Source organism: Apaloderma vittatum, unplaced genomic scaffold (assembly GCF_000703405.1).
Source record: "Apaloderma vittatum isolate BGI_N311 unplaced genomic scaffold, ASM70340v1 scaffold42989, whole genome shotgun sequence".
Classification (NCBI taxonomy): Eukaryota; Metazoa; Chordata; class Aves; order Trogoniformes; family Trogonidae; genus Apaloderma; species Apaloderma vittatum.
The window spans coordinates 1-10,329 of NW_009736629.1; the positions used below are offsets into that span (position 1 = coordinate 1).

The 10,329-nt window shown below is 41.8% G+C and overlaps 1 protein-coding gene across 1 annotated transcript; it reads left to right on the forward strand.

The window, feature by feature from the left end:
• Window positions 1-48: 48 nt before the first annotated feature.
• On the forward strand, window positions 49-4,161 carry EIF3F (eukaryotic translation initiation factor 3, subunit F; the record flags this gene model as incomplete). The annotated part of the gene is made up of 6 exons (XM_009877043.1): window positions 49-128; window positions 1,066-1,203; window positions 2,269-2,360; window positions 2,570-2,706; window positions 2,828-2,941; window positions 3,788-4,161. Coding segments are annotated over 6 exons (639 nt in total), but the record flags the coding sequence as incomplete, so codon positions are not given.
• Window positions 4,162-10,329: the final 6,168 nt, after the last annotated feature.

Here is a 10,329-nt window from a genome sequence, read left to right on the forward strand (position 1 = left end):
GCTGAACGTCCCGGTAACCGGCCGACTCGGCCCTGTCCCGTTTCTCAGGTGGCAGTCGACATGGAATTTGCCAAAAACATGTATGAGCTGCACAAGAAGGTGTCTCCTAGTGAGATCATCCTGGGCTGGTAAGTTCTCCATCTGCAGGAACACGCGAGCAGTCGTGTGGGTCCCTTAAACTACTCCAAGTGCATAGTTCCCCTCATCACAGGCTGAGAAGCAGGAACATTAATGCTTGTCACAGTAAGATCTTGCAGCTCTGGGACTTGATGATCTTACAGGTCTTTTCCAACCGTAATGATTCTGTGATTCTTGTAATAGAGTCAGTTGTAAAGCGGCAATTCATAACAGGAAGAGTCAGTCTGGAGACTTAGAGGGTCTGCCTTTGTTTATATCTAGCAAAGTCATCGCAGAGGGGTGGTGGGTTAGAGAATGCTTGCACGGGTTTATTAGAAGAACTGAGCCATGTGTAATGCAGCCTGCACCATGGGAGATAACCGGTTAGAAAGAAGGGAGAACATAAAAGAATGGTTTCAAGTGACAAAGGTATCAAGAAGAATCGGTGATACAGCATAAGCGTACAGAAGATCTCTGCTCAGAAGGGACAGAAGTACTTGTGAGTGGGATGTCAGGCAAGATCAGTAGGGTTTTATGGGAAAAGAGACACTATCTCTGCCTTTTCATGCTTCTCTGATCCTACAGCATAGCTTAGTTCTGTTCCTGTGGTGCAAACTTCCTCAGCAACCTTCTAGTGGCACAGCAAAGTGCACTTCTAATGACAGGACATGTGTGTGTGAGAAAGTAATTGCAGAACAGCTAGAGGAGCTAGATTAACAAGTTATACCTCCTGCAGAGACATGTGTGATTTGGGGAAGATTTACTTGGTTGGTCGAAATTTGTTTGGCGTGCTTTGACTTACACAGAAGTAAGGAGCTGGTTCAGAACATAGTGACAGCTGAATCTCGGGTGTCTGATGTCAGCTGCGCCAACTCTTTATGGCTGGTACTACAACACTGGGCACTTCAGTGCTGGAAGTACAGCTCCTCAGCCTGTGCTCTTTTGAAGGTATGCGACAGGTCACGACATCACAGAACACTCTGTCCTGATCCACGAGTATTACAGCCGGGAAGCGCACAATCCGATCCACCTCACTGTGGACACGAGTCTCCAGAACTCACGCATGAGCATTAAAGCCTACGTCAGGTACTTGGGGAGGCTGCGTTCCTGGGAGGGGAGCTCCCTGAATTACTGAGAGAGACCAGCTCAGGGTAATGAGACACCTACTGGGCTGCAGCATCCCATTTTGGACAGTGTTGTGCAGTAGCTAAAACCCAGTAGTGAGCCAGGGATCGTGTCTTATTTCTCATTGGAATGCCTTGACCACTGTATGTAAGTTGAAAGACTGAACTTTTGTAAGCTGGTACCTTGTTGGAGTGGGGGGACAGTGACTTAATTAACAGTGTTCTGAACATCTTTGTGGCATTTCATGTAGCTAGCGTTAATGTCACTAACTTCCATCCCACTGTCTGAAAGTTAGCCTGTAGTCACATGGGCTTTACTGCTCAGCAGTTTATTCATACAAGTTGGAGGATCAGTGCAGCTAAAACATAATTGAAACAGCATCTTTCTTCACCTTAACACCTTCCACTTTTATCAACAATGGAGAAGAAAGACTGAGAAATGAAACAGTTCACCTCACTGTTCTTCCCAGTATTGGCTGAAGAGCTCTCCTCTTTAAGGAGGAAACCCCAGCCTTTCTTTGTAGCAGAAGTTTACTGCTTCCCAACTGGGCATCTATTGAAAGGAATTTCATGACATCTTACTTAAAGCATAAATTGACTTCTAATCCTTTGAATAACAGGAGTAATAAAGGTGTTGCGTACTTGGATTTTTATCATATTTATGTTTGTTTCTTAAGTGATTTTGCAAAGCATGGAGTATTTCAGGATAGACGAGTATCTGCACTATAGGAAAGAAGTAACTGTGGCCGAGAAGACAGTACTTAGCTCTTTATGCCTTCATGCTGACATTTGTCAGACCAGCTAGGGATACTCTCAGATGAAAATGAGCTATCAGTAGTGTGCCAGGACTGATTTCCTGTCCTTGGTTATCCATGATCTTAATATTGCTGATTTTGATGTGAATGAGTAGCCTGCTCCTGTTCATGCTTCAGTGCTAACAGATCACTGAGATGGAAATCTATTACTTCCTCCGTTAAACATGTCCATGCTGAAAACGTTTTGTTGTTCTTTTTTTTTTTTTTTTTAGTGCCCCAATGGGAGTCCCTGGTAAAACTATGGGCGTGATGTTCACACCTCTAACAGTGAAATATGTTTATTATGATACAGAGCGGATAGGAGGTGAATGTTTTCTTCCTGTTTTGGTTATAACCATTGTTGTGACACTGTTCAAATGCTTTTTTTACCCTGGTAAAATTGCCATTCTGGGAATTCTACGGGGAATTCAACTGTTTTGCTGAAGCTATCCTAAAAATCTTCAACAAGTGAAGGATTTAAACTGTTTTCTATGGCAGTGTCTGTTTTTTCACTGATCTTTGTTTTGCTTTTAGTGGATCTTATCATGAAGACCTGTTTTAGCCCTAATCGAGTGATTGGCTTGTCCAGTGACTTACAGCAGGTGGGGTCTGCATCAGCCAGGATTCAGGACACCCTGACCATGGTGCTGCAGTATGCAGAGGATGTATTGGTAAGGCCAGATTTTTATAAGACAGCAGATAAGTTTGATGTTGTGCATCTTGCTTTTATGTATATTCTCTTCTAGGCCGTAAATTTACTTTACTCATGAAGTGTGTATTTCTTACGCTTAGTCTGGCAAAGTGGCTGCCGACAACACTGTCGGGCGTTTCCTGATGGATCTTATTAACCAAGTGCCAAAGATTTCACCAGAGGACTTTGAGACAATGTTGAACAGCAATATCAATGTAAGTTCATCATCTGATTTTTTTCAGTGTATTGCCAGCAATTTTGAAAGTTTGTTATGCCCATGACAGGGAGGTTGGATTAAATGATCTCTAAGGTCCCTTCCAGCCTAGGCCATTTCTATGATTCTGTGAAAATACAGATGCAAATTTGTCTGTGACCAAAACAATCCGTCTTTTCATACAAGCATGTTAATAGAAAATACAGCTCTATCCTGTCAGTAATTTGATGTTTTAAGAACCGAAGATGGATAAAGGAGCTCACCATAATAATCTTGCAAGCAACTGCATAAGAGAGTAAATTTTAAAGTACTTAGGAAGTATGCAAGTAATCGGAAAGCCAGCACCAATTCTTCTTTCAGAGTGATTGGGTAATACAAATTACCAAGTTTAAAGCAGTATGAATTTCAAGGACATCTGGTGACCTGCCAGCTTCCTTCGTCTGAGCTGAAGTTCCATCTCCTTGCCTAACGCTTAGGACTTGAACAAGGTTTTAGTGTGCTGCTTATTTCTGTAACAGATTTTTAGAAAGTGAAAGCCAAGTTTCTGAAGGTGCTGTTCAGCCAGTCTGCAAGACCAGAACTAATTTTTAATTTTGCTCATACCTTTGACTTGCCTGGTTAACATGGGTGAACTCAGAGTTAAAATTTCACAGGCAGTGTTTCATATTCTGGGAACACCAAAATCACCTTCCTGTGAGGGAAGCATACCTCAGCTTAGGACTTCCAGGACTAACAGTATTCTAGTAGCTGATTGTAAACTGCTTTACAGGTGTTAAAATTTCAACTCCCCAACAGGCTACCATCTCTGTTAATATTTCTGATCCTTGTTTGTTTTTTCCCTTCTCAGGACCTACTGATGGTAACCTACTTGGCAAACCTCACACAGTCACAAATTGCTCTCAATGAAAAACTCCTGAGTTTATAAAGAAACTTCTGCCACCCTGCATTTCCGAGAGCGTGAAGAATGAGCAGATACACTTTTCTATGGTGGTGTTACAAATTTCCTTGGACCGTAATTTAATTACGTAGATGACTTGGTTTACATCTTTGTTTCCATTGCCCTGAAAAATCCTTCACGTGGCTTAGGAAATGAATGGGAATGGCTCAGTATTTCAAAATGGAATACGTGAATCTTTTGTCTCCTGGGTTTATCTACTTGTATAACAAAATACAGCTTTATTGTAAGAAGGTATTTGAAATAAAGTTCCGTTGCAATGGCAAGAATGGCTTCTGTCCAGAAAGAACTGTTCTCAGTTATCATGTAATGCATCCACCTTTGAAAGAAAGGGGAAAATGAGGAAAGAAAACTAGAGGGGATGCAAGTCAATTGCAGTTCTGCAGACTTCTTTGCAGGGTTATTTTCCCCACAACTTTTAAAGCACACTCAAAGTGTGACTTCTTGTGTTGCACATCATACACTTTTCCATGAAGGACTCCAGAGTGGTCACGGGTGTGTGAGTGGTGCTGTGGCTATGCCCTTCTTCTGCAGGGTGCTGACAGTTAGGAGATGGCAAATTCAGTTTATGTTATAGTATCGTTTTTATGCATGTCTGATCCTTTGGGAAAGGAAATCACAATCAATAGCATTAGCCCCTCATAAAGTGGGGGTGCAGAGAATTCAACTAGCAACTGAGTTCATGGTTAAAGTGTATGAAACGCATTTGTGGCTGAACAAGTGTAGCTATTGGAGTTCCCGTCTTTGCAAAAGAAGAAAAGCACAGCGAAACGGCAATCATAACTTCATCCATTTAAGTATTCCAAAAGTTTTCAAGTCAAGGTGTTGTTTAAAGCCTTGAAATAGGTGGAGGAAAAGAGCAAGCAGCAAAGCTGGATAAGTCTTTTAATTACTGCAGAAAAATTGCAGGGGGCGAAAGCATAATATTCTGTCCCTGATCTCTCCTCCACAGTAAACTCCTGCCATTCCCTGTCAGGAAAACTGATATAAGAAGTATTTTAAGCACTCTACAGGTTGAATAGATACGTTATTAAATAAGCTGCTTTGCACAAAATGTCAAGTCTTGAGAAGAAAGAGCAATTTGTGATCGTTCACATGGAAAAGGTATTGTGGAACTTGCCAGTCCTCACAAGTACCTGAAGCCTGATGACAATACGTCATAAGGGACTGAGGTTATGTCTGCCTGGGTAGAAAGATTCTCTGCAAGGCAGAGGTGTCAGAAGAGGCCACAATCCATAGGTTGGGTTGTCTATGCCAGGCAGCACGGTGACAAGTGCTTGGAATTGGAAAAGGAAAAAAACAGTGTCCCTTTTAAAAACTCTGTATCTGATCCCATCCATTCTGTCCTGTTTTTTACTGGGCGAACCTTACTTTGACTCTGGAATTTGGGATGCCTGATTGCAAATTTCAGTTGCCACTCTGCCTGGGCAGTATTATTACCTAGGAGGCATTCCTCCTCTGGAGTTTTGAAAATCTAGACAAGAATTCTTAAAGGTATTGAAATTGTTCCACTGTATGTAAATCTAGCTAAAAACTTGAACTTCAATAGAAAATCTGGTGGGAAAAGCTTGGGAGTCAAGAAACTTCACCAAGGATTTCGAGCTTTAACTTGCTATTGATGTGGAAACCACAGATTTCTTGGATTTTTTAGGAGACTTTTTCCTTTCTTTTGGTTTGTTTAGGACACATTGCTCAGAATAACTTTGACAAAGTCTAGCTTTAAACAGTCAAGACAGTTTTCTGGGTATGCTTCTACATACACCATGTATTGTATTTAGTCATATTAGTGCCCTCACTATAATAAAAACCTTTTTTATCCTCTGTGATGTGTTCAGTCCTTTTCTTACATGGCTTCTCTGAATAACTTTAGTGCACATTACCATATTACATATTTATTTCTGGCAATGTGCATGCTTTCCTGGTATTAGGTTTTAAAATACCTTGCTTCCATGGCTCTGTTACCAGCTCCTGCCACTCAAGCATTTAATTGCTCAAATGACGATAAGATCTTTTTTTTCATATCCCAGCTTAGTTGAGCTGATCATGGGTTTTTACCTTGAGGTGAAGTTCTCCTTGAAAATTTCTTTTCCCCAATATACGTAACACTGAGAACAGAGTTTACTGTTACAATTGATTCTCCCGTTCCCTTTTGATATACTGTGTATTTAGAAAATTTGGAGGAATGCATAAAATCAGTCCACCTTGCTGCCTTGGGCCCTTCTCAGACATCTCATCTCAGCCAGCCTCAACTAAGGGACGTTTCAGCAAAGCATCTCTTGGCAGTACAAGGAGGCAACAAAACCTTGTCACTTTTTTTAGTTAGCACGGTGACCTATGATGACCTGCAGTTTAATTATCATGCAGACATTATGCTTCTTACTTGCATAGAAGGACTGTGCTTGTTTGCATCTCAGCAAGTGCGTGTAAAACCCACAGGTGCGCAGAAGTGCTCTCAAAGTCAATACTCGCAGGACAAACTACCTCTAACAGAAACACCTTCTTTAAATTTGCAGGAGGGAGCCAGTAATGCTCCAGCATTTCTTAACTGATGAGAGTCTCAACAGTAGGGAGAAGGTGGGCACCTGATGGTAATTAGCTTCCCTGTGCTGTGTCGTGCTGCAAGGCTTGCAGGTGACATCTGTCTGATTCTTCAAGAAATATTAGCAGAGAGGTGGCACACAACCCTCCAGTTTCCCGTGACTGCTCTCAAAGTCTCGGGTACTTAGGATCAATGCTGCACAGAACACTTCTGGCAGTGACTAGGATTAGAATAAGGTCCAAAGGGACACCTTGCAAACAGTTTTGTGTTACCATTAGTTTGCTAGTTAAGCTAAAAAGCAATTGAAATTTGACATTCTAAATTCATGTGACTGAAGAAAAGGGTTAATACTTTGTGTTTCTCTGGGCAGGGAAAGAAGTTTGCGCTATGAATTTGGTATGTTTAACAGACACTTCATTGTTTTCTCTGGTTCCCTGCATCCACTAACTTTATCTTAGAAGGGGTTTCCCAAATCACTAATTCAGTTCTTTCCCACCTTGACCAACTGTATCTTAATTTCTATTTTAAATATACCTAAATATAACTCCTACGTCCTTGCTAGAGTTTTTACTTCATGCCCTCCTGGTACAACCTGCTATAGATAGCCATCCTGCTGTAGTTCGCTTTGCTAAACACATTAGGCTGTATCTCCTTCCTTCTGATGAATTGCCTCTGCTTTGATCACTTAGCTGCCCACTTAAAACTTAATTTCAGTCTTTCTTGAACTTGAGTTGGGAAAGACCATACCCATACCAGCATATCAGTCAGTGAATAAAAGAATACATTAATATTTTCCTGTTATAAAGTCCTTGTTATAAAGTCCTGGTGTCTGTCATGTAGTGTGACTGAGAACCTCCATCTCTTGCCCCTGCTGTCATTTGCAGCTGAACTCCAATTTGCTAAGAAAATTATTTACTTAAATGCATGGCCTAGCACATACTTCTCCTTGTTTGGATTGTTCTCAGTATTGATTACACCTCACAGATTTTTCAGCTGGGATCATGAGCTTATCCTAACTCTTGTGCCCTACTCAGTTAAGGAAAAGCTCAGAATTGATCCCAGACCAACCTAATGGAATTCTACAAATTCCCTTTTTGGCATAGCCTCTTCCTTTCTCACAAGCTCTTTATACCTGGCTCATGCTAATTCCTGTAGTTTAACTAAATATGGGTCTTTGTCAAGCCTTCTGTGGACATCCAAGTGGTTTATCATAGAATGGCCTAGGCTGGAAGGGACCTTAGAGATCATTTAAACCAACCTCCCTGTCACGGGCAGGTGTTGCAGGGACACCTCTCATATACCACTGGATAAGCCCTGGAAAGAGGAGAGAAGACTGATTGTTCTATATGGTTGAGAATAACAAACTATTTTGCAATCTGCAATTTGATACTTAACAAAAAGTTCCTTGCTGCCAGAATGACAGTTTCATTTGGTGATTATTTCCATATACTGGGATGAAGGTCACCATGTTTGCCTCGTTAATTGAGTCATTTAAGTTTCTTGGCAGAACAGTTAAGTCTACCGCAAAGAGGAAGCAGCATTTTGGTGCAGGGCTTCACAAACTTGTGGACATACGGCACATAAATTTAAAGCGCATGAATTTAACCCTAAGGATTAAAAAGTTTGTGATGAAAAACACTGGGCATGCTGCTCTCTTAGGCAGTCTAACAGAACTACCTGCTGTTCTCCTGCTTTGAGGAAGGGTGAAGTTCCTATTTTTAGTGTGGTTCCACACAACACAACTTGAGGCCCTGCTGGCAACAGTTGTACATTTTGTGTGAAATCTTGATGTTTGGACAACGGTAGGTGGAACCCTAACATGAGTCACTGGGCTGTGCCTCTCCCTGGAGCAGCTTAAGCTAACGCACGCTCTTAAACTTGCTCTGCTCTCTCTGCACACAGAAGGTTAACTCAGCAGCTAGCTCTGACAATCTGCATTTTAATTACTGCAGTCACAAGGCATCGTAACAGGAAAAGTATTTTTAGCATATAATTTAGACTTGGACCACTGCAGTGTCCTGGTGGTTTGTTATACTTTGACCTACAGTACAAAGCTGATCACATCTTGTTGCCTGCAAGAAATTGTGTGGAAGTAGTGGGGGGTTTTTAATTGAACTGCATTGGCTGAAATAGCACATCAAAAATAATGCTTCATATTATTTAATTGGGAAAGAATGTTCTACTCAGGTTACATAGCATAGAAAAGCAGAAATGCTTGAGTGACCTATGTCACTAACAATAAGTTACTCAAAAAAAAAGTTTTGTTTTGATGCTATTGATAGCACTTAGTACAACTGTGTAGCTGAGAACCAAGTCCCTCCAAACAAGACTCCTGTCCAGTATCATGTCTTAACAGAAGATGCAAGTATATTGCAAAAGAGAAGAGTGAGAGCTTGTCTCTCTAGCTTACTAAAGTTGAATTTTCTAATAGTGAGAAGTTGCCTGGACTCTGCATGGGGTTTTAGCTCTCCTAAATGTGCTGGCTCTAGTAACAAGCCAAAGGATTTCCTTAAATATAGGGAGTGAAATTAGACAACCACAATGGTTCCATTCCATGCTTTTAAAAACTCATTCCAGATATTATTGTTAACACATAAGCATGCAACACATTTAACATTCTTCAGACATGTGCGATTTTGTTAAAATGTTTTCTCTTGTGCTTTTCCCACTTGTTTGTGAAAAAAAAGGCTGTTCCTTTCTGGAATAGCTCAAATCCAAACAGACTGCTAAATGGAAGAGATAAAAAATTGTGTATTTTATAAAGGTAGGTGGTTCCCGTGGAAACAGGGATATAAATATATACCTGTCCTGAAAGAAATGTGCTTAATGGAGGTGAAATAAAGTAGACATACACTGGGAGTGGCAGCTGAAGAATGCTACGAGGATTAAATTCTTAAGGCTGCTCCTGATGTGTTCTGGGCAAACGAGAAAGAACAAGCCTGACTTTGCTGAAGATAGGTCATTTATTATGTGGCTTTATGTGCTCTTCAGCTGAAGCAGGCAAGCACAGTAAATTATTACCCACCTAGTTTCTGCTGCCTGCACTTCATGTTGTTTTACAGACAAACATAACAGAGGCTGTTGCTTCATCTAGAGCTCAAGTGCTGCACCCGGTTACAGAACAAGAATTGTTTGCATTTTAATGGTTTCTCACCTGCCAACATGTTTATCATGAAAAAGGAGGAAGTTACATTGAATAATCTCAAATAAGTGTGGCATAATACTGTTGGTGGATCCTTCATAAATTTTTCTTGATGGTCAGGTTCTCTTATGAGTAGTTAACTATCAGACAAAGGACAGACTGTGTGTATGTGTATGTGGTGTCTCCTCTGAGTGTAGTATGAATAAATACTACAACAGACAGAAGCAAAACATGGAAGGCATGTCCCATGATTGCATACAAATAACTAATTTTTTTGATCTTTTGAAGTCCCTTCCAACCCCTAACATTCTGTGATTCTGTGATTCCCTACAGTGAGTGTGTAGTAGTCAGGACAATCTTACCTTTACGCCCTCTTGGGACCTAGATCCTGATCCTGAGCAACGGCTACGAAGGAGCAGCTCCTCCAGCTCCACTTGTGTCTCTTCTACACTCTCCTGTCACACACCGTCCTGCCGGGCCGAGGTGTCACCGACTAACGACACCGGGGCTGAGCCCCGAGCGGCGGGGCTGCGGGGGCAGCGCAGGGTGGCTCTGCCTCCCCCGTCCTTCCTGAGGAATCCTCCCGCGGGACGGCAGCGCCCGATGCCTCTTCCCCCGGCAAGTCTCTCTGCGTTTCTGTGGCAGTTTGCGCCTTGGAACGTACCTGGGGGCCGCTCTGAAGGAGAAGCAGTCACGGCGCAGCTCTCCTTCCGGGCGATGGGGCAGACCTGCACAGACAGCAAAAGGGTCCCG